Source organism: Macaca mulatta, chromosome 6, assembly GCF_049350105.2.
Source record: "Macaca mulatta isolate MMU2019108-1 chromosome 6, T2T-MMU8v2.0, whole genome shotgun sequence".
NCBI lineage: Eukaryota > Metazoa > Chordata > Mammalia > Primates > Cercopithecidae > Macaca > Macaca mulatta.
In genome coordinates, this window is record NC_133411.1 from 159,070,324 (window position 1) to 159,096,679 (window position 26,356).

The window sequence follows — 26,356 nt, forward strand, 5'->3', positions numbered from 1 at the left end:
GAGGGTGTTCCAGTTTCAAGCCTAGGCCACAAGAGGCATTGCATGCTTCTCCTTGCCTGCGGATGCTGCTAACATCACTATGAGAAAGACACGCCTGAGCTGGCATGGCTAAGGTACCCTAGCCAAAGCTAGATTAAAGCAGAGTCCCCAGCTGCCCCAGATGTATGAGAAAACCCTAGCAATCCAGCCAGATCAGCTGAATACTGTAGATGAGTGAGAAATATGTGTTTATTGGTATATGTCACTGCAGCTTTGTAGGGTTGTTTGCTATGCAACAACAGCTAACTGATAGAGTGAACTAGGGGAGGTGGGATGCCTGGGAGCGTTGGATTTTGCCAGGCAGAGGCAGTGAAGAGAAAGAAAGGCATCTGAAGAGAAATGAACAGCAAAGGCAATCAGCAGGTCTACTAGTCTGCCACCAGCTGTCATGGGACCCAGGCAGAGAGTGGTGGTGCTGGCAATCCCCTCCCACTCCTTGCTTGCTTTCCTTGCCTTTATATATATATATACACACGTATATATGTATGTGTGTGTGTGTGTATATACATACACACACATACGCTAGTGATCACTGTAGGATATTCATCCATAAAGAGATATGCAGTCCCCCTAAATGGAAGGTCCCCCAAACCCTTATTCTCCTAATCACAGCCTCTCTCCCTGCCTCAACTGCTTGTAAGAGTATGTGTATACTCTTCCCGGCATTTGCCTGCACTCAGATGTGCTCATCCATCCGTCCACTCATCCATCCCATCCCTACTTTATAGTTTTAAAAATAGTATCATATGCTATTTATTGCATTGGGTTTTTTTTTTTAACCATTCAACACATCTTAGAAATCTTTCCATATTAGTTCATAAGAGATTTACCATATTTTTAAAATTGCCTCACTGTATCCCGTGGTAAGGATGTACCATAATTTATCTCGCCATTCCCCTAACAAGTGGACACTCTAGTTCCTTCTAATTTTTCTCCATTGCAAACAATGCTCAGTGGACATCCTTGAACATGAATCGTTGTGCAAATATGCTATCATTGGAGCAGGATCCATTCATAGAAGTGGGATTGTCAGGTCAAAGGGTAGGTACGTTAAAACATGGAGATATTCTTAAATTGTTCCCCCAAGAAGGCCATGTGGATGTGCATTCTCACCAACAGTGTGTGAGAAATGCAGCATCACTGTAAACTTGCTGACATGGAATATCACTGATCTTTAAAATTGTTCGCAGTCTGATAGGAAAAAATGTTAATTCATTGAGGTTTCATGTGCATTTTCTGTATGAGTGATGAAATAAACCTTTTTTTCCATGTGTGTATTGGCTATTGGTATTTCTTCTACAGATATCCTTTGTCCTTTTTTTGTCTTTATGGATTTATTGGACTATTTATTTTTTATTTTTGAGACCAAATCTCGCTCTATCACCCAGGCTGGAGTGCGGTGGCACAATCTTGGCTCACTGCAACCTGTGCCTCCCAGGTTCAAGCGATTCTCCTGCCTCAGCTTCCCATGGAGCTGGGATTATAGGCGCCCGCTACCACGGCCAATTAATTTTTGTGTTTTTAGTAGAAGTGGGGTTTTACCATGTTGGCCAGGCTGGTCTCGAACTCCAAACCTCAAGTGATCTGCGTGCCTCGGCCTCCCAAACTGCTGGGATTATAGGCGTGAGCCACCACACCCAGTTTATTGAACTATTTATTATCTGTATTATGTCTGCTAACCCTGTTATCAGAAATGCTGAAAATATTTTCCATCAGTTTGCCACTTCTCTTCTAACTTTCTTTTGCTTTTTGTATTCGCACAGAAGTTTTTGCTGTGTGTAGTCAAATCTGTTGTGTTTTCATTTCTGACTTCCGGGTTTCATGTCTCGTTTAGGAAGGCTGAGGCATTTACTATTTACAAGCCACTTTCATTTCCATTTTCTCATACAGGCCTGGGTCACAGGCGATCAGTGAAGTGCATATCTCTGTTGTATAGATAAGAAAAAGGAAGGTCAAGGAGGGTTAGTGACTTAGTTCACACAACTACTTTGGGGAAGGCTCAGAGCCAGAATCTGAATTTTCTGAGTCGAAGGCCTAAGTAGCTGGGTGCCACTCCCCACTACCTGGATTGTCTGGCCAATACCATTCCCTGTGCCCCTTGGGGCATTTCTGACAGGTCACCTGCATCCACCTGTTGTGGGAAGCAGTTAGCTCATGCTTCCCTATCTGGGCCAGATCTGCCTCCCTGTGACAGCTACCTGTCGCTCTGGACCCTCAGGCAGCTCTGTTCCCTGTTCCTCGACAGGCCTCCAGTGATGTAGACAGCCCTCGTGGTCCCGAAGGTGCTAGTTCTCCAGGTTGAGCACTCTGGTTTCTTAGTAGTCTTTCCTGGGACACGGTCTCCAGGCACATCTGGCCTCCCTCACTCTCATCAGATCAACAACATGCAAGGTCATCAATGTGACATTAACTTCTTAAAGTCCAACACATTCGGAGGCAAGCCCCTAAGTGTTGTAACGTAAACACAATCAGATGGCGCTGGGGAACAGAAGATGGAGAGTCTGTGAGGTCTTCCAGATCAGTGGCATTGGAGCTGGGCCTTGAAGGAGGAGCAGCAACGCTTCAGGCAGAAAGGAGATCCCAGGAGAAGGAATAGCATAGGGGCAGAGAGGGTGAAAAATCAGGACTCTCCGGGGCCAACCAGAGTGTGAAGGAATGGAGTGGAAATGGGAGTAGAAAGGGGGTGAGGTTCAAGTGCTGAGAGTCCCTGACCACCCGGCAGGGTGCCCGGGTTTGATCCTATAGACCACGGGTCCTTAATGGCCTGGAGGCCTCTGGAGGGGTGCACCTCCAAGTGTACTTCAGGGACCCCAGCCTCAGAATCACAGGGGTAACTATTAAAATGAAGATTCCAGGACCATCCCAGGCCTGCTGACTTAGGGGTAGGAGGCGGGTACCTGCACAGGTAACAAGCTCACTAGTGGATGCAAAGTTTGTGTGTGATCTTGCCTAGCTTTCATGCAATTCTCACCAAGTCCCTGACCCAGGCTGGCAGAGACCCCTCTCTGGTGGAACATGTTTAGGTAGAGGAGGGGTATAACCAGCAAGAGAGGTGGAGGCTACAGTGGTCCTGAGGGATGGGCTAGGCCACCTTGGCCGGACCTGTCTCTGTCCCCAGGATCAAAGGATGCTGCTTGTCGTGTCATTTCTATCCATCCAGCTAACTCCTATAGCTCCTTCAGACTCGCCGCCTCCTGGGAGCCTCCCTGTTCCTGCCAGATGGGCAGGTATCCTTATTATGCATCCCAGGCCTTTTGGGTTTAGCCGCATCCCAGCATTTTCCTTGCATGGCAGGCTTCAAAGGTTTATCAGGTGCCCACTACGTGGAAGGCAGCATGGCCAATGCTCTTTGGAATTTTCTCATTGAATCCTCAACTCTAGAGGTCGGTGTGGTTATTATCCCTGTTTTACTGAAGAGCAAACCAAGGCTCAGAGAAGTTAAGTCACTTTCCCAAGATCGCCAGCTGGTGAGGGCATTTCTGCCTCCTGTGGTACAGGTATACCTGACCATTCTGATCCACTGATTTCAGATGTATGAAGAGTGAATGCGTTAATGAATGAATGCTTTATCCCAAAGTCCTGTGAGCAGGAAGGTACTCTGTCCTCCTGGAAAAATGGCACCTAGTGGCCTAATCCTTTCTCTTTTTTCCATTCATTCTTTTTTTTTTTTTTTTTTTTTTTTTAAGGACTTTCATTCTGTCACCCAGGCTGGAGTGTGGTGGAGTGATCTCGGCTCACGGCTCACTGCAACCTCCACCTCCTGGGTTCAAATGATTCTCCTGCCTCAGCCTCCTGAGTAGCTGGGACTATAGGCACCCACCACCACGCCCAGCTAATTTTTAAATTTTTTTTCTTTCTTTTTTATTTATTTTTTTTGAGACAGAGTCTCGCTGTGTCTTCCAGACTGGAGTGCAGTGGCGTGATCTTGGCTCACTGCAAGCTCCGCCTCCCGGGTTCACGCCATTCTCCTGCCTCAGCCTCCCGAGTAGCTGGGACTACAGGCACCCGCCACCACGCCCGGCTAGTTTTTTTGTATTTTTAATAGAGACAGGGTTTCACCATGTAAGCCAGGATGGTCTCGATCTCCTGACCTTGTCATCTACCCGCCTTGGCTTCTCAAAGTGCTGGAATTACAGGCGTGAGCCACCACACCTGGCAATTTTTTAATATTTTTAACAGAGGCTGGGTGAAGTGGCTCACACCTATAATCCCAGCACTTTGGGAGGCTGAGGTGGTTGGATCAGGAAGTCAGGAGATGGAGACCGGCCTGGCTAACACAGTGAAGCCCCTTCTCTCCTAAAAATACAAAACATTAACCAGGCATGGTGGCAGGCAGCTGTAATCTCAGCTGCTTAGGAGGCTGAGACAGGAGAATCACTTGAACCCAGGAGGCAGAGGTTGCAGTGAGCCAAGATCGCGCCACTGCACTCCAGCCTGGGTGACAGAGCGAGACTCCATCTTAAAAATATATATATATATATATTTTTAATAGAGACAGTGTTACCATGTTGGCCAGGCTGGTCTCAAACTCTTGACCTCAAGTTATCTGCCTGTTTTGGCCTCCCGAAGTGCTGGGGTTACAGATGTAAGCCACCACACCTGGCCTCTTTTTTTTTTCTTTTTCCCTTTTTTAATAGGCAAGTCTCATTCTGTTGCCAAGCTAGAGTACAGTGTCAGAATTATAGCTCACTGAAGCCTCAAACTCCTGGGCTCAAGCTATCCTCTTGCCTCAGCCTCCTGAGTAGTTAGGACTACAGGCACACACCACCCACCTGGCTAATTTTCTATTTCTTTTTGTTGAGACAGGGTCTCTCTGTGTTGCCCCAGCTGGTCTCAAACTCCTCCTGGCGTCAATCGATCCTCCTGCCTTGGCTTCCCAAAGGGCTGGGATTACATGTGTGAGCCACCACACTGGACTCCCTAATATTTTCTGAGTGCTATTTATATGCCAGGCACCACAGCAGGCTCCTTCCATATTTATCTAATTTAATGTTTTTAACACAAGAGGTTGATTCTATTAATTATCGCCATTTTGCCGATGAGGAAACCAAGGCTCAGAGAGGTTAGTTCCCTTGCCCAAGGTCCCAGAGCCAGGGAATGACAGATCTGAGACTGGAAGCAGGCAGCCTGGCTGCAGAGCCTATGCTAATGACCAGCACACTGCACAAGGCAATCCTGACCTCCCCCAGCAGTGGGTGTGCTGACCGCTAGTGGGCATGGAGTGGGGAAGTGCCGTGGGACTCACTGGGGGTAAACCCTGACGGAGGAAGCCTTGGTGATGCTGCTGGCAAGGTGACAAACAAGAATCCCAAATTGACATTACCCCTTCCCGTGGCAGAGGAACTTTGAGAAGAGTTTGCATGACTGCCCAAGGATTAGGAAATTCTGAAGTAAATGTGTGGGCCATGTCACCCTTCACATACTGAAGGCCTAGTCTTCATCTCCCTGCCTGACTCATGGACCCTGGAACCTCCAGACTCCAGGTCAAGGACAGCTTAGCCCCCACCCTCCTGCCTAGTCAACCCCAGCTGCAGCCCATGACCTGGTACCTAGGAGGTTCCCCACCAGAGAGTGGAGTGGGCCCAGGCTAGGAGCCGGGGACTCAGACAGAATAATGGCAGTTTGGCAGCTGGTTCCTCTTTGATCCCAGACCGAAAAGGTTTGACCACACCTATTTCTAGACCTGAGCATTGAGCTCTAGTGTCTAAATTGGAGTACTATGTGGTATTTGCTCCCATTACTATTCCAGCTCCACAGAGCAGATCGAGGCCATCCCCTCTAGCAGGGCTTACAGGGGCCTTTGCCATCTGATCTCAGCCTCTTCTCTCTCCATCCACCCTCCCTGCTGTACGGAACACTTGCAGCTCCTGCATACACCCCCACACTCTTTCTTCCTGTTCCACATACTTCTGCTTCCACCTGGCGCCTCCCTTTGCCGGACTGAGTGCCTGTCTTATCGTCTCTTGTGGCTCCCTGAGCTTCCTGGTACTTCTCACTGTCAACACAAGCACAGTTATGAGAGTGGTTATTGGTGTGATGTCATTCTGACCCCCTCGTTCTGCAGCAGGAGTTTCCTGGTAGGGCCAGTCGCCCTTCTGGTCTTCTTTATGCCCTCCACACCTGGCCCTGACTGGCAGATGAGTGCTCAGTCAATGCTAGATGCATGAAGAAACGTGTAAACAATCCAGTGAATGAATGAATAAATGAAGAGCAAGTAGAAGCTCTCCAACCCCAAAAGCAATTCATTCAGCAAATGCTTCATGTGTCAGGCCTTGTTCTGGGCCCAGGAAGGCCAAGGCTCAGAGCACTTTCCTGCATGCAGGGACCTCACCGCCTGGGTGGGAGGTAAGGCAAGTAGCTAAGTGGTGTTATACAGTGCAGCTGATAATACCTGACATCTATGGACATTAACATGATTTATCATCCAATTTGGAAGCTTTGAGACTGGAAGGGGTGCTATTAATAATTGCATTAACACAGGGGCATGAAGAAGGACTGTTCTGGGTCATCCTGTCCATTGAGCTCACTCTTCATGCCAGTCTGTGGACTGAGCTGTTTGCACAGATCACCTCATTGATCCTTCCAGCCACCTTAGGGGAAAGCTGTAATTACTCCATGTTACAGATGAAGAAAGACAGGCTCAAAGATGGTAAGTGACCTGCCCGGAGTTACACTAAGTGGCAGAGCTGGGTTTTGAACCCAGGAACCCAGAGCCAGAGCCCACATGTTCAACCGCCGACCTTCATCAATAGCGGGGGCTCTCAGGAAGATCGAGGGTAAAGGGGAACAGCCTAGGCTTTGGAGCCAGATAGACCAGGAATTCATTCCCCACTCCTAACCACAGCCAGGTCCCTGGCCTCTCAAGGCCTTGTTTCTTCATATGTGAAGTGGGGAAGGGGCTATTGACTCAGATCCAGTGAGACAATAATGCAGGTGAAGGGCATGCAACAGATATTTCTCAATCACTGTCCCTGGCCCTGGGGACATGGTGGTGAACAGGTTGGGTGTGGTCCCTCCCCTCTGCAGCTCACAGCCTATTGTCAGAGTCAGGAGAGGAACCAGGCCACAGGGGGAGTTGCAAGATGTCCTGGGACCACGGGAGAGAAGAGTCGAGGAAGGCCCTAACTGAGCTGAGAGGGAGTGAGAAGGGTGAGGAGTTGGGGGAGAGATAGAGGGAGGAGGAAGGAATGTTCCAAGAAGGAGAAACAGTACAGTAAAGGCCTGGAGGCATAAGAGTGCAAGGGTATGGGAGGCGAAGAATGCGGAACAGATGTGAGAGCCCGTAAGAGGCACAGAGGAAGGAATGCAAAGAGAAACCACTTTCAGCTCAGGAATCAAGAAAGCTTCTTGGAGAAAGTAGCTTTTGCTAGGCTAGAAACTTAAGCAAGACTTTGACCTTCAGCTGTAAAAGACTAGGCATTCTAGGTGGTGATGGCCGCACCAAAAAAGGGTGCAAAGGTCAGGAAGCTAGTGGCCCACACAGGGTGGATGGGCCTTGGAGGGCAGATGTGGGAGAGGCAGTAGGAGAGGTTGGAATTAGATCAGGGAGGGCCTTAAAGATTCCATGAAGGAGTCTCGACTTTGTTGGGCCGTGGGGAGCCACTGAAGATGTTTGAGCGAGGGAGCACCAAGACCATCACTATGCTTCAGGAAGATCAAGAATGAAGAAGAAAAATTTTCGGATGTGGCAGCTTCCCTCTTGTCTCTTCAGAGGGGGAAACAAGGACTTAGAATTCTGTGATTTTCCAGAAACTGTGTTACTTCCCCATGTTTGTGACTTTTCTAGTTCCTGCAGTGAAGACCCACAAAATCTAAAACCAGAGACTGTGGATCTGCAAAGGGGAGTTGGGCAAGGGCAGCCGGCTGTGAAGCCCAGCAGGAGAAGGAGAGGAGCCCTGAGCGGGTAGGGGGTGGGAGCTGCTGGAGAGGGCAGACCTGTATGCCAAGAACCTGTGGGTGAGGGGAGAGCCAGCTGGGAGGGGGTGGTACAGGGAGACAGTTTGGCTTCTGTGATGTCCCCAGTTCCCTGCCCCAGGCCAGACCCCTACACAGCCATGGCAGATTTTCTTCTGAGCTGTGGGAAACTCTCATGGCCCAGAGCGGCCCCAGAACCCCATCCCAAGGAGGAGCCCCCCCAGGAAATCCCAGAAGCCACATTCTGTGTAGGCAGTTGGCCCCTGACCCCAGGGCTCAGCCTGCTGGCCACTCTGAGATCTGGAACTGGACCTAGACACCCCCGGGGAAGGTAGGAGCAGGGAGGCTGGCAGGCAAGAGCCTCCCTGTGGTGACTGTAGCCAAGTCACTTGATGGCTCTGAGCCTCAACTTCATCATCTGGAGGCTCCTCTCACAGGCTAATTGTGAGGATCAGATGGGACCACTGATAGTAGCACACCACTCACCATGAGGGACTGGGGCAGAGCAGGGTGGCGAGGGAAGGCTGGGTTTCCCGATGGGTGGGATGCCCTGTCTAGACGTGGGGTGATGGCTTAGTAGAGCTGCAGCAGCACTGAATTGCACTGTGGGAAGCTTCCTGCCTTGCCAAGCCCTCTTGGTGCTTCTGGTTATGCCAAGGAGAATGTTTCAACTTGGCACATTTCTGTCTTCAACTCTTTTCTGTCACCCACTTATGACTTTTCTCAATAAACCAAAGAGGCTCCATATTTCCTCCACCAGTCCAGAGCACTTAGCTAGAATTAAATAACGTTGTTTCTGTTGTTTGTGTTTGATTTTCTTAGCCACCCAGAGCACTATGACATGTATTTTAAAGGGAATTTTTAGACTTCAGTAACATTTTAAATGTTTATTCTCTTTACTCAACAACTCAGTGTCTAGGAATTTATGCTATGGAAACAAATACTTAAATATGCAAAAACAAACATATTTTATATATAATAGCCATTGTAGCATAACTTATAACTCTAAAAAATGGGAAATAGTCCAAATGCCCCTCAGTAGGAGATTGGTGTTAAAAATACAGTGAACCCTAAGTTTCTCTTCAAAGAATCAGTATGTCAGTATGTTCGGCTCTTATTCTTTGATTCTCCATTTTAAAGTTTAACTGCCTGCATCTCGTCGCCCCCTTGCTTCTAGTTTCGGTAAACAACTTCCCCACTGTCCTAATCAGTAGTTCACATCTGTTCCCCTGGTCACCTGCTTTGACCTGAGTCACCTGCTCCGTCCTGACTCATCCTGAGCCACCTGTTCTGTATCCACCCTTCCCACTAAACTACTCACCCCGGCACTCCAGCTTGTACTCCTGCTCCTTTTTTCAAATAGCCAATCAGAATTAGCTTAGACTATGTGGTCCAACCCTAGCCAATAGGGGAACAACGCAGCAGTAGAGGCTACCTGTGTCAGGAATAAGAACCTCTTCCCTTCCCCTGTCCAGGTGTGCTCTCACCATTGTTCCATCTGCCAGGAGCACCCTTTCTGCAGAAAGTAAAAATTGCCTTGCTGAGGAAATTAAATTTATGTTCGAGTGCTATTTCTTTGTGGCACTGGGGAACAAGCATTTTGCATTTCTAACATTAGTTAAATAATGTCTGGCACAGGCTAGCTTTTAAACTATGTGCATCTCTCAAAATGAATGAATTAATATCTGTATTTCCCATGGACCTGTGAGTATGCCCATGATGTACTGTTAAGTGAAAAACAAAAAGTTGCACAATGGTGTGGGAGTTTTGTTGAAGATTATAGTTATATTCTATGTAGATAGGTACAGATACAAATATTAGTATGATACAAAGAAAAAAACTTTGAAAAATATAACTAAACTATAGTGAGAGGCAGAATTTCAACAAGATAAATTTGTACACACAGAGTTGCTGAATAAAGAGAATAAAGACTTAAAGTGTTACTGCATTTAACATATAAAAATACACAAAGACCTCCTCTTTCTATATTATGTATTTTGGTAATGGATTTTTAAATACAGGCATATATGACATAAATACTTGTATCAAGTTTTTTGTGTTTTTTTTTGGTCAGATCACAGGGCTTTATTAAGATGGAATCACCGCTAATTACATAGAAGCCACTTGCCTAAGCCAACATCCATGAGGTTCACGTGCACTTATGGTTGCACAAATCAGAAACAAAAGGCATATTCAAAGACAGAAGGAAATACCCTGAGGCTCAATAAAAATAATTTTTAATTGTAAAACCGAACATTACAACTAAAATAAAAGGGGCCTGTTAGAGACGGTGCCCTAATTCAAAGAAGGGACTTGAATGGGAGCTGTGAGGCCCTCCTCAGCGGCAGGTCAGGGCCCCGGCAGAAATAGCTCTTTTGAGTCTTTCCCTCTTTTTCCAGGAACAAGAACCCCGGCCGTGAGTGGGGTGGCGGAAGAATTGAGCAGTCCAAGTGGCTCATCTGTCTGGGAGGAAAATCCCAGCTCACCCGTCTTCCCTGGGCCCGCCTGAGGGGAGAGATGGGGAGGCAGGAGCCCAGCAGGGGCTGACCTGTGGTTACCCCAGACCCTGCCTGCCCTCTGCACAGGAGCCTGAGAGGCCCAAGCCCTCCCACAAATTAGTTTTTATTATTTTTCTCTGGCTTTCGGATGATGTTAGCTCTCCTTTCTCATCCATCCCTTTCCTATCCTTTCTCTTGGGGAAACACAGCACCAGAAGGTCTGGAGACAGAAGACAGGAGTTTTGTCGCAGGCTTCCTCAGTTCCCGGCTCTGCAACCTTGGGTGGGCCCTTTACCTCCCTGAGTGCTGACTTGGGAGTCAGTCTGACCTGGGCTCCTCTCCCATCCCTGCCACACCGACCAGATGATCTTGGGCAAGTCACTTCAAAACCTCCCTGAATGCACATTTGATTTGATTTGAATGCAAATCAAAATCGTGAAAATAAAATAAAATTTCAGGACCTCCCCAGTTGATTCTGCCAATGGGAAAAGTTAAGCCCTGGAAATGGAGTCACGTCACAGGACTGCTCTCTGACCATTGCCTCCTGGCTTTTGTGTTGAGAATGTTATACTTTAACCAGGCTCCCCATTCTTTTTTTTTTTTTTTTTTTTTTTTTTGAGACGGAGTCTCGCTCTGCCGCCCAGGCTGGAGTGCAGTGGCCAGATCTCGGCTCACTGCAAGCTCTGCCTCCCGGGTTCACGCCATTCTCCTGCCTCAGCCTCCTGAGTAGCTGGGACTACAGGCGCCCGCCACCTCGCCCGGCTAGTTTTTTTTATTTTTTAGTAGAGACGGGGTTTCACCGTGTCAGCCAGGATGGTCTCGATCTCCTGACCTCGTGATCCGCCCATCTCGGCCTCCCAAAGTGCTGGGATTACAGGCTTGAGCCACCGCGCCCGGCTAGGCTCCCCATTCTTTATTCAAACCTGGACTAAATGACACGCTGACGATCTTTACCTCTTTACAAATGAGTATTAAGCAGCCCCCTTAAAGTGTAGTCAATAGTAGCCAGTCCAATCTTGTATCTCTATGTTAACCTGTGTGTGGAAAATGTAATTGTGTTGCCTGCTCCTGTGTTTGGCTATATAAACCATCCTCACCTTGCCACACACAGGGAAGCACTGATCACCATTCTCTGGTTTTCCTGTTTCCTGATGACTACCCTCACACTTTGCCCTTGAATAAACTTCTTTAACTAGAAAAACAAAAACAAAACAAAACAAAACAGCAACAGCTTGGACTGGTGTCTTATCTGTAACATGGGATAATAGTAGGACTCAGGTCACTGGGTTGATGGGAAGGTAAAATGTGCAAATGTGTGTGAAGCAACCAGATAGCCCTGGGGCGTAATAACTGTTGGATAGTAGTAGCCAGATTTTTATCATCCTTTGTCTTAGTGTGGCATCTAGCTCCATTTAGCCCTGGGGAAACTGAAGCCTGATGTGGTGTAATCCACTCAAGTTCCCATAAGGAGCAGGCCTGAGACACAGGGAGCTGAGATCTTCTGACCTCCAGACAGAGGCTTTTGCATCAGCAAAGATAATCCCTGTCTGGAATGTGGGCTATTTTCTTTACAGGGCAGATCTGGGTATCACCTCATTCAACTCCTGCCACAGCTAGAAGAGAAGTCACAGGCACTGGGTGTTTTCTGAAGCCAGGACCCCTGGGACAGTGGGCTTTGCATGGCCAAGCCTTATAGCCATCAGGTATTTTCCCTGGTGTGGCTCAGCTGCCCCTGAGTTGGCGGCTGGGCCTGTGAGTCAGAACTGTCCCATGGCTTCATTCCTTTCCCCACTTGAAGCCACAGCCCCAGACTCCTAGAGGCAGTCCAGGGAGGCCTGTGGTTCCAAAATGAGGTCCTTCCCCCACCCACTCTAATGGAGATGCCCTTTCCCCAGCTCAGAGAGATCAAGGCAGGAGCTAAGGACACACAGTGATGGACCTCAGGCTGACACCCAGTCCACCTCAAGTGAGCCAAGTACAAGACTCTGGGCCCTGGTGGAGGGCCACAAATCCCTGCCTGGGCCCGAGACTCCTTGCACTCTGCCCCCTGCCCCCAGTAGCCCTATTGCCCCTGGCCCTGTGTTCCTGCCGGGGTCCCACAGGCCGGGGTCCCACAGGCTCAGCAGGAGAGCCTATGACTCATGCGGGCCCCACAGCCCCTGAGCTGCTGCAGCCATGAGGAGTCTGGGTCCTGCAGGTGGATGCCCTCTGCCCTCAAAGCCACAGCCTGGTCACCACCCTCTTCCCTCCCCTGTCCTTACCCTGGCTGCAGTTCTCCGCTTCCTCTCTTCCTCTTCCTCTTCTCTCTTCTCCGCCTTCTCCTCACTTCATGCTCTCACGATTTTGGACACTCTGTCTGCCCTTCTCCTACCTGGGGCCTGACCATGACTCACCTGGACCTGGAATCTGGGCTCTAGCAGCTGCCTGTCACGGAGCACACTGGCCTCAATCCGGGCCTGTGGGCGGAGTGGAGGGGAGGGTGTCCCAGCTGATAGCCAAAGCCAAAGCACATGGTGGGGGCAGTGGGGCGCCTCAGCACCAGAGCCTGGGAGCGGCCCTGCAGCCCCACACCCTCCTGCCCGACTCAAGGCCAGGCTCTGCGGAGCCAGAAAAGCCTGTTCGCTTTCCACCTTGGGAAACCAAGCCCAAGGTCTAGGCCACCCAGCTTCTGGAGAGGGGTGGGAGAGTGAAAATCCCCACTTAACAGATGAATGAAATGAGACTCAGAGCTGAAGGGATCTGTCTGGGGATCTGCGTCTGGTTGAGCCCCATGTGCCCCACTCCACACTCCCCACGGACAGGAACCCAAACCCAAGAGACACTACAAAGTCTGTGAGTGAGAAGCACCAGGTTTAATATTAAAATCTTTCCCTTAAAAAAAGTACACAGATAGAAAAACTTAACAGCATACAAAATAGCACTTCTGCTGTATAAATGTGAGTTAACGTGAGTCCTAAAAATATTTGTAAACCTAGGTGATTATATCTTTGGTACCGTATTGAGAGCCCACTCTCCCTCCTTGGACCAACTTTGGGGATCTCAGGGAAGTAAGGTGCCAACCTGCAATGCAGGGCTGGTGCCCTTCCTGCACCCCCTTCCCAACCCTCCCCGTGCTGGGACGCCTTGGCTACAACCGACTCCCCTGGCACCTCCAATGCTCACTGGGCTGGGGACAATGAGATGTCACTGCTAGGTCTGGGCAGTGACAAAACCATACCCCCACGGAGTGCTGCCTCAGGGATGGGGCAGCTGGTGGTTGAGGAGGAAACCTCCAAAGCGCCCACCTCTCATATCCTTCTTGGAGTACCCATCTGAAGCTTCTTGTCCTTTACAAGACATAACTGACGCAGACCTCGGCGCAGGTGCTGGAGTGGTGGGCTGCAGGAGGTGATCTCATTTGCCCTCTGTCTCTTTTGCCCGGGATACCCTCAGAGGTCATCGGGGGTAGTGAAAGAGGTCCCGTGGTCTTCCCATGTCCCTGGGGCAGCTGCTGGGGGCTTTCCAAGACACCGGCTGTCATTCTTAAGTCAAGGCCTGGACAGCTGCGTTCTTGAGACTTGCTGGAGGCCTGGGGAAGGGGCATGGTTCCTGTGTCCCCAGAGTGTGATGTGTGATCTGGAATCTCCCAGGAGCCCAGCTGACCCCCCAGGATGGAAGTTTAGGGTATATGACCTTGCTTCATCTGGACAAATGTGCAACCACCTGGAATATTCTAGAATGTTAGTGCTGGCAAGGCACTTGGAGTTAATAAGTCCAACTTGTTCATTTTTTCAAGGGGAAAACTGAGGCCCAGAGAGGGCGAGGGATTCCTCCAAAGTCTCATAGCAGATCCAGTGCAGAGCCAGGGCCATATATTGGAACACACATGTGGCCACTCCACACTGGCACATTTACATTCTCATCACAGATGCGGGGCCCGTCTGGCCTTCCAGACTCTGGTGGATGGATTAAGACTGAGGGTGATAAAGAAAAAGCTCCAGGACTGATGGGCCTGAAGGACAGGGACACGGGCACTTGCTATGGCCACATGTGCTCCAAGTGCCCTGGGCAGGGGCTGCAGGCTGGGGGTGTCCTGTACTTGGCTCAGCCTCCAGCATTAATTAGGCTGCCTAATGGCCCCAGACCAGCTTGGGCCAGGGAAAGCAGGGACTGGCATCATAGGGAGGAGACTGGCTTTCTTCTGGATGAGGCAACACTGCCCAAGGCTAGGCCCCAGCTCAGGCAGCAGCCAGGGATGCTAGGGTCCCTTTCCTAGCTCCTGGGTGGATAAAAGTGCGAGGAGAGAGCTATGATTCCTTGAGGGGTAGCTGGCTGAACAGAAAAAAGTTAATTTACCACCTCAATAACCCCAAGAATCTTTCCAGGGAGGGATTTGACCTCCCTACCTATCAGCCAGGGAGAGAATCCTAGATTCTGGGCATCAAGCCCAACTTTACCATCTTACATATGGGAAAACGGAGTCCCCTGGGCGGAACCCTGGCTCAGAGTCAGTTAGCCTCCCTGGAGGCACAGGGCTGGTCGTGGCCCCTGCAGTTTTCTTGCCTCCTAAGCCAGCCCCAGGGTTTGGGGCACAACACGTCAGGAGCAGAAAGCTTCCAGAAGGGGACAGCTGATAAGGGCAGCCTGGCTGACAGGAGGCCCGGCCAGGCCAGGAGGTGCTGGGTGCTGGCAGAGGGGAAGCTTTGGGCAGGGCAGGGTGGGGGCCAGCCCCCTACAGGAAGCTGTCCTCTGCTTCCGCTCGAGGCGCGGGGCACCCTGAATCCGGCAGCTGTTCCAGCTCTGGCTCTGGTTCCACCTGGCGCTCAAGCTGGGGCTCTGGCTCTGGTTCCTCCTGGGGCTCCAGAGGGCTGTCACAGGAGATGGTCGAGGAGGTGTTGACTTCATTCAGGGTGGAGCTAGAGGAAGGAGGCAGTGAGTGACAGGCTAGGAAGGAGCCCAGGAGGATTACAGCAGCAGTCATGAAGAGCCTTCGGTGTGTCTGCCCCTGCACCATGGGCTTCACACACTCCGGCTCATTTAACTCTTGTGAAAACTATGCAATGCCTGCACCGTGAGGAAAGTGTGGTTCAGAGAGGTTATGTCACTGCCCCACTTCACACAGCAGGGAAGTGCAGGAGCTGGAACTTCAGAGCAGGGTTGGCTGGCTCCAAAGCTCATTTCTCACCCACTAGCATCTGCCTCCTCTGCACCCCTAAAGGTATATGCTATCTCATTTAATCCTTGCAATGACTGCCTAATAGAAGTACTTTTACTGTTTATATTTTATAGAAGAGGACACCGGCCGAGTGCGGTGGCTCACGCCTGTAATCCCAGCACTTTGGGAGGCCGAGGCAGGTAGATCACCTGAGGTCAGGGGTTCGAGACCAGCCTCAACACGGAGAAACCCCGTCTCTACTAAAAATACAAAATTAGCCGGGTGTGGTGCTCCATGCCTGTAATTGTAGCTACTCGGGAGGCTGAGGCAGGAGAACTGCTTGAACCGGGGGGCGGAGGTTGCGGTGAGCCGAGATCGCACCACTGCACTCCAGCCTGGGCAAGAAGAGTGCAACTCCATCTCAAAAAAAAAAAAAAAGAAGAAGAGGACACCAATGTTTACACAGTGAAGCAGCTTGTCTGAGGGCACAAAACAGGGCGAGCATTCACACCTCAAGCTATGGGAGAGCTGCACTTCACTCCTCTGCGTTCACACCTCAAGCTGTGGGAGAGCTGCACTTCACTCCTCTGCGTTCACACCTCAAGCTGTGGGAGAGCTGCACTTCACTCCTCTGCGTTCACACCTCAAGCTGTGGGAGAGCTGCACTTCACTCCTCTGCGTTCACACCTCAAGCTGTGGGAGAGCTGCACTTCACTCCTCTGCGCCATCCACTGGAACTCTTGGATGATTCGTCTCTTCAACAGTTAGAGCAATGAGGGCCTTTGGGAGCCTTCTAAGGCCTGTGTGCACCCCTGGCACATATGGAGAAACTGAGGCTCTTAGAGGAAAAGCCTTCCCAGGTCTCATAGCGGCTAGTGGCAGAGTTGGGACAGTACCCCAGCCTGGGGCTCCAGCCACTTCACCTTGGGCTGGATCTTGCTTTGGAGGTGGGCGTGGCCTCATGAGGAGCCCTTCTCTCCAGTTAAGGGGAGATCCTGTGTGGACATCAAGTCCCCACAACAGCAGGGTCCTCCTATAAAGCCCCCGCTGAGCTGTAACTTCACCACTTCCCAAGGCAAAAGAAAACCACAATCTCCTTCCCAATCTGAATTCTGTCCTGAATTCCTGTAGGCGCCTCTGACTCCTGCAACCCTGGAGGCTCTCTCCAGCCCCAGGGCATGGTGCTGAAGAACAGAACATAGGCCTCTGGCTGGCCATGAGTAACAACTGGGGTGCTGGGGATGCTAAGTAGGTTTGCTTCTTCTCCTTGGGGCTAGGACAGGACCTAGAGATGAGAGAGTATAGATAACCTCTGGGGGCTCCCTTAAAGGAAATAGCTACCTTGCAAATAATTCCCAGCCCATACTTTTGTTTTTACTAACCTGCCCTTTCCACCTCAGGGCATCAAAGTTCAAATGAGTTCCATTCTCTCTTTTATTTGTTGTTAGGGATAAGTACTTACCCTAGGTAACTTACCTCTGAGGCAAGCCTGACAGCACGCATGCAGGCAAACACACACACACACACACACACACACACACACACACACACACACACACACACGATATCCTTGGCCCCAGGCCACAGTGGTTACCTGGCTAGGCTGGGGGAACCCTCCAGTGGGCCCTCGTCAGCAACCTCGGGTTTGGGGTCAGGCAGGGGGATGATATAGTCGTTGTCACCCTCATTGGGCTGCACGGCGGTATAGAGGACGGAGCTGCTGTCCAGGGGAGATCGGAGGCCATGGAACCCAGGCAAGCGGGCCTGGGACCGAAGGATGGCTGGGTGGTCACTCCTCAGAAACTCCTCATCCACCTGCTGGTACTTCTGCTCCCAGGGCAGGGAGAACCAAAGAAACAGGGATGGTCAGGCCACAGTTGCCTTCAGGGATCTTCTAACCTGGCCCATCCCCCTTTGTATAAATAAGCTCCCCGCTGCTCAGAGGGGAAAGGGATTTGCCCAAGCCACACGGCTGAGCAGACCTCCCATCTCACATAGAATCTTACAAGGCATGGTGAGCTCAGCACCACCCAGGGAGGGGCAGTTATCAGAACCACACCCAGGACTCTAACTCTTCCCCGACTTCAGAGCAGACAGGCACAGGCTCTCATGCTGCCTCAGCCTCCTTCCGCAGGGCCTCAGTTTCCTTGGCTGTGAAGTGGTGATGACCTTACTCCATCTCCCAGGTCCCTGGGACCATCCCCGGGGCGCAGTGGGGGTGAGAAATGGACCCAAGGAAGGAGCTGCCTCTGTGTCAAAGGCGATGTGTATTTCCTCCTCACTCGGAGCCCTGTTGTTGGACAGGGCAGGGTTTCAGGGCCCTACTGGCTCTTTGGGCCTTGGAGAGACGATCCTATGACAGGATCCAAGTGGTCAGGTGGTTCATGGTCATGTAACCTGGGGTTATTCACACTTCTGAAGGAGCCCCATGGTTTGGTATGGATGCAAAGGCCTGAGGGAGGCAGCAGGACAGACAGGGCTCTAGGCCCCCTCCCTGCATCGAATCGATCAGCTTCCATGTAGCTCTGTGCTGCTAAAATAAACTCATAGCGCCAGCCCATCCCCTCCTAGAACCAGCAGGGAAACTGAGGCCCAGAGAGGACAAAGGGTGGTCCCCTAAATGCCAGCCCATCACACAGAGCCTTGTACTTGGTGTCTGACTTCTACACCAGAGCTCTCTGTGCTCCACCCCTACCCTGCCTCAACATACCTTTTTGTAACCTTCGCCCAACAGTCTCTCGAGAAGCAGCACCAGCTGGGAGAAAGGGGGCCGAATCTCAAACTTCTCTTCCCAGCACTTCTGCATGATCTCATAGCTGGGGACGAGGAGAAGGATCAGGGTCTCTGGCCCAGGGTTCAGGGGACAAGGCAGGGCTGGGGGAGTGGGAGGCTGCTGCCTCTCAGAACAAGGTGAGCCATGGAAAGGAGCTGGGGGGAAGTGGCGGCTGGGTGTATCCAGAGGTCCTGCCTCTGGATATTCCCTTGGGAGGCCCTCTCAGAGCCCCCATTCCACATGGTTCCACAGGTTGACTATGCCTGGGTGAGCACAGGACCCAAACTTGGCCAATCGTTTTCAGTCCTGCAGCTTCTGCGGTCGGTTCTTGATGGCATGTGACCCCACCTGAGCCCTTGAAGGTCAGCTCTGGGACTTTTGCTGACACTATGCAGCAAGCAGTAGGACATGAGGCTGGCACTGCTGGTAGCCATTTGAGCAATGCTGGCCTGAAAATGAGGCCACACAGAGCAAAGCAGAGCTCAGGGCTAGAACAAGAGGTTCCTGATGCCATCCTTTGCACGGCTGGATCCAGTTACACCAAGGCTTTCTAGATCTCTGAGCTAACAAATCTCTCATCTTTGGTTTAAGCCAGTAGAGTTGGATATCTATTGTTTGCAGTACAAAATCCTCCCAAATGCATGAAGCTCCACTCACATCTCGTCGGAGGCGTGGGCAGGCTGGGCCATGCGGTAACCCCGTTTGATGGCATTGTAGAACTGCTCATTCATGGGCAGCTCTGGGTAAGGGGTGCCACCTGTTGGGGAGCATAGACAAGAGACACACAGGCTCAGGGCTGGAAAAGTGGCAGGGCACCCTCTTCTACAGGACAAGGAGAGCCATGCTGGCCCTGGTATGGGGGAGGGGGCAGTGGCCCTGGCATTTGGAACTGTGGGCTCCTTCATGGGCTCTGGACAGAGACCGCAACCCTCCCCAGGATAGACAGCCAGAATGTGAGAGCCAAGCAGGCTTTCTGATGTCACTGTTCAAACCCGTCAATACTCACACAGGGAGCTAAAGAGACCCAGAGAGGGCAAAGAATTTGCTAACATCACACAGCAGAGAGAAAGTAGCAGAGCTGGGACCTGAACCAGGATCCCTGTATCAGGGCTTGTCCCATAGCCCCACCAGGCCAGAGGCGTGATTGCTGGAGGTAGACCCCAGGCCAGGATGCTGAGGCCTGGAGGAAGAAGCAAGCGTACCCAAAGTGAAGATCTCCCAGAGCAGGATCCCGAAGGACCACACGTCGCTCAGGGTGGTGTAGAGGCTGTTGAAGATGCTCTCTGGAGCCATCCACTTCAAAGGCAAAAAGGTCTGTAGGGAGGTCAGGATAGGTGCTGAGTGCAGGGAAGGACCTCAGCCCCACTCTGCACCTGGGACAGGAGAAGGGTACCTGGCAGTTCCCACCCACAATCACTTCTCCCTCCCATTCCCTGTGAGGGCCCTGGTCACAGTTCCCATGTCCATCCCAGTGCTGGCCAGAGGACCAGAAGCTGTTTCTTTTCTCACTAGCTGGGGACAAGGCAGCCCCTGTCCCTGGGGAAAATCTCCAGGGTCTGAGTAGTGAAGTGGGGGAGCCAGGGACTTGTCAAGGCACTCCCCAAGCTCTCATCCTGGCTACATTTGATCTCTGGGCCTAGCATCCCTCCATCTGGGGTTTGCTGAAAAGTGGGGAGATGAGAGACAGGCAGAATGATCATGTTTTAACCAGACCAATCCCAGCTACTGCGTGTGACCTGCTCATCTTTCTTGCCTTGTCACCTGGGCTCCTTCCTCTGCCCACCACTGCTGGAACAACACATTCGGCCTGTTCCCCCTTCCCCCACCCTGGACCCATTACAGCCAGCCCTCCCCACTGCTATACTTGCTCCATGCTCTCCTGGGCAGCTCCCCTTCCTGTCCCTGCACACATAGCTGGGCAGGCACAGCCCACCACCGCTGTCAGAGCAGGCCACGAGGAGCCCCACACAGATATCCCATGAGCTGCAGCCACACTGGTCAGGAGGGAAACTGTTCCTGTGGCCACAGACACACGGTGACAGCCCCACAAGGGCCAGGGAAGGTACTCACACTGCCTTTGGAGATGTAATTCGAATCCCGCATGATGTCTCGAGCCAGGCCAAAGTCACAGATCTTGACCAGCTTGCCCTCGCAGATGAGCACGTTCCTGGCCGCCAGGTCTCGGTGCACGCACTGGGTTTGGGGAGAGGGGAGCTGAGGCCTTGGGGGCAATTGTGGGGAAAGAACCTCCATGTCAAGGGCTTTGGGAAAATGCAACACTGCCCACATGCGAGAGGCCATCCTGGTGTGCGGGTGCTCTTGGAGGATGCTGGCTGACTGGCTGACCCACCTCCCCACAGCCCCTACTGTGCTCTACCACAACCACACGTACGTTCTTGGAGGCCAGGAACTCCATGCCATTGGCCACCTGGTAGCTGAAGCCCACAAGGTCCATGTAGCTTAGCACCGGAGACTCATTGATTAAAGTTGCCCGACAGGTCCTCTCAGGGGCTGGAGGAGAAGCAGAGGGTCACCTGCTATCTTATGTCTCCTTTTGGCCCACAGGACCCCTGCCCTTTGGCTCCTGGGAAACTGAATGTCCAAGACAGGTGGCTACTCATCGCCTAGGTCCCCCCTAAAAGGAGAATGATTTCTTAATATTGAACTCAAAGTTCTCCTGCTTTATCAGTGCCCTCACTGGCCAGAAACACTTTTGGCATTAGCTCTTGGGCCACTTTTGCCCAGCCCTTGCCTGCCTGCCTCTCAGGGACACTAGACCAGCCTGGGGCCGAAGCTGAGTAGATCACTTTCCCTAGCACCACAAAAGGCCAGGTCCTCCCACATCCCTGCTCTCTCCCTCCCTGTGGGTTCTATGCATGTTTCTGGACCCACAAACAGCGGTCCACTACAGAGCAGTTTTTGCCAGGTGGCTAGCCTCAATTTCCACATCTATGAAATGGGCACGAGACTCCCTTCTTCCCAGGGTTTTTGGCAAGGCTGGGCATGTGAAGAGCATCAGCCTGCGTGGGTGTGGGGTACTGTGTCCACCCACCAGAGGGAACGTAGTTATCGTAGGGGGCCATGTAGTTGGAGGACTCGATGTCGGCATATTTGACATCTCCTTTCATGTCCAGCATGGGCACGTAGTCCACCGACTCGTCCTTGCTCATGTCCATGTAGCCACCATCGCTCTCCCCAGTCAGGGACACGTGGCTGGGGGTAAAGGAGCATCACAGAAGAGCCTGGAGGCTTTGCCTTCCCCTCCCCTCCTGCCCCTTGCCACTCATGAATTTCTTCTCTCACACACTCACTCATCCTTCAGGCTATCCCAATAGGAATGCCCATGGATCGACCCTTTTCAACCAACCTGCTGGGCCAAGCTGGGCACTGAGGCTGCCAAAATGACAGTTAGAACCCACAGAGCTCACACCCAGAGGCGATGACAGCGCCCCAAGGCAAAGGTCACAAGATGGGTGTGTACAGAGGCGCCTTCCTGTGGCCTCCCCAGCGCCACCTGGCCACAGGAGTGCCTGGCTGCAACCCAGTGTGGGCAGCCAGGAGTCACCCCGATACCTATGCCTGTAGCGTCAGCTCCCCAAAGGGCTGTGGGGCTCTACACACATGTCTCTACGGGCAGGAAAAAGATGGGAAGGAAATTGATCAAAACATTGGAGAGGGCAGGAGTGAGCTTTACAGTCTTTTACGCTTTTCTGAAGCTACTCTTGTCTTTGTTTTTGTAATCAGCAAAAGAACTAAGAAATGTTCTTTTTGGAAAAGATGAAGAAAGGAGTTGAGCTCCCTAAGGGGCAGTGTGGAGGCTGGTGTGTAGAGGCTGTAGACAGGAACACAGTCTGGAGCACCGCTGCGCAAACTGGGAGCTTGGCTCTCGTCTCACCACAGCCTCTGTCCCTTCCTCCATCACTGCGTGCCCGGGACTGAAGGGCAAACACCCACGACACAGGGATGGCATGTCACATGTGTAGAGGGCTTAGCAGCACAGGGCCTGGCATCACTGTTATTCCCTCATCTCGGGTGGGCCACCTTCTAGAACAGCCCTAGCTCCAGGGGTGATTCTGTTCCCTGCCCTGTCACAGCCTCAGCTTCTCCTCCCGGACAAAGGGAGGGGAAGGAGCGGTGCTCCTCAGGTATCCCAAAGATTCAGTCCCTGGCCTCCCTCCTGGTACCTGGGCAGGGGGAGCCCAACGGGCAGCGCATTGCTGTAGAGCTCCGCGCTGGGCGGGCGGCGCTTGTCGGAATGGTGCTGCAGGAACGTGTGCTTGTTGCGGTGCAGGTAGTCCACCAGGTCTCCGTAGCGGCAGTACTCAGTGATGATATAGATGGGTCCTGCGGAGGGACAGGCTCAGGGACAGTCCCTACGGAGGCCTCGGGCGTCTCCTCAAGGCCACGAGGCTAATCAGGGGCTGGATGTGGGAGAGACACTTTGGCATGACGGCTAGGAGGCTTCAGTGCCTTGCAAATCTGGGTTCTTTTCCTGCCTCTGTGGTAGAGAGCAAGGTACTGAGTCTCCCTGAGCCTTACCTTCCCCAGCTGTTAAGTGGGGTAATTAAACCCACCACAAAGCACTGCCATGAGGATTAATGAGATGATGTTTTTATTGGCTGGGCACGTGGCAAGTCTGCAGTGTTGGCTCTTATTGATATGTTTTCAAACTAAAGCTTACTTTGGAGCCCAGTATAGAAAGCAGATAAAGGCCACTGTTTACAATAATCACTTCAGTAGTTAAATTCAACTACAATGCATTTACTTAAAGTCAGTCAGTGAGAACTTGAAGATATCTACGCGAACAAAAATTTTGAAATGAGTGATCATTGCGGACGTGAATAAGTCTATGTACCCAACATACTTCTGTATTTTGTTTTGGTTGCATAATGCTGAGGAAAATCCCAGATCTCACAATAAGCAGCTGCAAATGGTGATAACGTTTTTTTTTTCAGCCTAACTGGCAATCAGAGCTTCAAATAAACACAGTTGGCCACAGAGACTTTCTTCTATGATCAAATAAAGGTAGCTCCCAATTAGCAAGCTGGTGGTCTCCAATGGTGGGCGTATAACGCATCTTAATGTCATGTGAGCTGTTATTTATTGGTTTTCAAAATGTGTTGTAAAAATAAAAGCATCAGCCAACACCATGGTCTGGAAGCTGCTGGGACTGGTGACCCGACTAATCGTTCAGCCGAGAAGGTGTTGTGACGTTGTGAGTTTCTAAACCCCACTGCCCTCTGGGACCGTGCAGTGGGGGCGCTGGAGTGGGGGGGCACGGACCCTCCAGCAGGAGTGTGCTGTTGAGTGAGGCCTGAGGAGGTGGTAGGCGGGGCCTGGCCTTGGTGGTGGGCACTTTCCCTGAGTCCTCTGGGGCAGTGGGTTCGGTACCTCCTTTGGTGCAGGCCCCCAACAGGTTGACCACGTTCAGGTGGGGCCCAAGGTGACTCATGATCTTCAGCTCCGACATGAGGGCTTGCTTCTCACTGCTGCGGGCTGTGGCTGAGGAAAATGGGGGCCCCAGGGCAGGCCCAGTTATGGGGGCTCCACGGAGGCCCCACCACAGGAGCCTATTCTGACTCTTCTGCCCCGCCCTGTGCTGCAAGACTCATGCAGCCTGGCGGGGGGTGAGCACCCACACTGTGAGGAGGGGAAGAGGCCAGGGTAGGGGGAGGCAGCCCAAGGCGGCCAGGGTGAGGAACCCTCTTTCCCAAACCAGACTCGGGAGCAGCGCCTGCTGCAGTGTGATGGCCCCTCTTGTGCCTGCTAATCAGCATCAGGCCACCCTGGGAGAGGCTAAGTGTGTGGGGAGGGGCAGGGAGAGGTGAAGGCCCAGATGTGGAGGGCTCCAAGGACTACTCACATTTAAGCATCTTGACGGCCACTTTCATCGTGGCCTGAGAATGGCTCAGGCCATGAGCCGTGGCCTCCACCACCTGCCCAAAGGCCCCAGAGCCGAGGGTGCGTCCTGGTGCAGAGATGATCCCTCAGCTCCTGGCCTACCAGGAAGCTGCACCGCTCCCCCCGCTGCCCCCTTCCCCCCGACCCCCCGCCCCGCTGCCACCCTTCCTGCCCAGTGAGGGGAGAGAGCCACTCTCTTAGGTCAACCTAGACATTACTTAAACCACCTTGGACTCAGGGTATTCCCTAAACACACTCCTGCAACCACAATGCCTCCCTGTCTTTCCTGGCATCTCATCTAAGTCCTGCCTGCTTTCTGCCCCATCTTTAATCTCTGGAAAGTTTCTTCCCTCCCCAAGGAAGCACGCTCCTCTGTACCCCCTCAGCTTCCCCAGCCAGACCCGGCCTGCCACTCAGCCTGTCCTCAATTCTTCCACTTTTGTCACATAGGGGCCCCGTCTCACGGGGTCACAGGATCATAGAATCTCAATGCTAGGCAGTTCCTGGGGGATTGTCTTGTCCTCACTGTACATAGCAGGAGACAGAGGACCAGAGAAGGCAAGACACCAGCCCTAGGTCTCATAGCTAGTCATGACAAGGCTGGGACCAGACCTCAGAGAGTCTTCCCACCCATCTTGAGTCCCCACACTGCCACCTGAGGCCTCCCAGGACTGACCCAGCACAAGCTGGTCCCGCGGCAGCTCCCACGTGGAGTCATAGGGCAGCTGCATGGGGTCCACGTAGATGTACTCATGGCCATCAGAGCTCACAGACTCAATCACCTTCCATCGGATCTCGTAACGTGGCTTCTGGAGGCCCAACCCCAGGAATTAGTTATCAGAGGGGGCCTCGGGCCTTGAGTCCCATTAGGTCCATCCATCTAGGACACATGGGGCAGGGGACCCTGAGGCCCAGAGAGGGGCAGGGGACCCTGAGGCCCAGAGAGGAGCAGGGGAATATTTGAAATCACACAGCAAGTGCTCAACTGAGCCAAGGTCTTCATGGGCTCGGAGGGAACAGGGACCAAGGGGTCCCAGAGGAGGCTTCAGAACTTGGCAGACTGAGGAGCAACTGGCAGCTGAGGGCCTGGCTCATGAGAACCTCCTCTCCAGCTTCTCTCCCAGCCTTAGCTGCTCCTCAGATGGAAGTGGTGGAGCAGGTGACCCCAGAAAGTGACACCAGGTAGGGCACTCGGCTGGATGCGGATGCCCTCCCCATGCTGGGTGAGTCAGAAAGATGTAAGCTTAGAATGTTGACATCTTAGGGTGTTGGAACCACAGGGCTGGAATTTTAGAATGATGGGATCATGAGGTGCTGCAATCCTGATTCAGGAAGCTTAAAATGTTGGAATCACAGAATGGTGAAATCTCAGAGTAGAACACTGAAATTACAGACTAACACGATCAGAATGCATTTCAGTAGAATCACGGGGTCTCCATGGGTGAGAGCTGGAAAAATCCTGGAGCCCATGCAGTCCACCACAAAGGTCCCATGCTCCATGGCTAGGATGAGAGGAATGGTGCCTCAGCAGGACCTGGGGACTTAGTGACACAGTAGGGGAAGAGAATCCTGGATAGCTTAGGCCCGGCTCAGGTTGGCCCAGACTGCTGGGGGTAGAGGAAGCTCAGACAGCCAGCATCACTCTACATAAGTTCCCACCTGAGTTCCATGCTGAGCCCTGCGTGTGGCCAGATCACGCAGCATTCAAGGAGGGCAGAGGGGTGGAATTCATGCAAAATAGTGATGTGCCAGTCTTCACCCATTAGGCCAGGGAGGGGCTTACCTTCTGCCAAAGCATGATGAGGATGATAAGGGAGATGATGGTGAGGACCACCAGGGCCAGGATGGCTGAGATCACCACTGCCTTGAAGGGCAAAGCTGGAGGCAGAGATGAGAGCAGGCCATGAGCAAACCGGGCAGCTGCCCTCCCCTGACCCCATCTCTGGCATCACAGATTCCTCCGTACACATCCTGTGCAGAATAGAAGCACCCACCTCCCCATTAGCCTGCGGTGTCAGACCCTCAGCCTCTTGCTCTAGGCTGCACGTTCAGACTGTCCTGTAAATACCACATCCCCTCAGTAACTACCCCCACTCA

General features: G+C 52.1%; 1 protein-coding gene across 1 annotated transcript in view; it reads right to left on the bottom strand.

Moving 5' to 3' along the window:
* Positions 1 to 13,282: 13,282 nt before the first annotated feature.
* The window catches only part of PDGFRB (platelet derived growth factor receptor beta), a 42,353-nt gene continuing 29,279 nt past the window's right edge, over positions 13,283 to 26,356 (bottom strand). The window contains exons 11-23 of the mRNA XM_001107595.5: positions 26,043 to 26,137; positions 24,936 to 25,068; positions 24,222 to 24,326; positions 23,750 to 23,860; positions 22,543 to 22,702; positions 21,411 to 21,571; positions 20,751 to 20,869; positions 20,429 to 20,551; positions 19,561 to 19,672; positions 19,016 to 19,115; positions 18,296 to 18,401; positions 17,180 to 17,412; positions 13,283 to 15,346 (exon numbers count right to left, since the gene is read on the bottom strand). Coding sequence (XP_001107595.2) covers positions 15,163 to 15,346; positions 17,180 to 17,412; positions 18,296 to 18,401; positions 19,016 to 19,115; positions 19,561 to 19,672; positions 20,429 to 20,551; positions 20,751 to 20,869; positions 21,411 to 21,571; positions 22,543 to 22,702; positions 23,750 to 23,860; positions 24,222 to 24,326; positions 24,936 to 25,068; positions 26,043 to 26,137 — 1,742 coding nt within the window. The 3' untranslated portion in view covers positions 13,283 to 15,162. The remainder of the gene's footprint in view (positions 15,347 to 17,179; positions 17,413 to 18,295; positions 18,402 to 19,015; positions 19,116 to 19,560; positions 19,673 to 20,428; positions 20,552 to 20,750; positions 20,870 to 21,410; positions 21,572 to 22,542; positions 22,703 to 23,749; positions 23,861 to 24,221; positions 24,327 to 24,935; positions 25,069 to 26,042; positions 26,138 to 26,356) is intronic.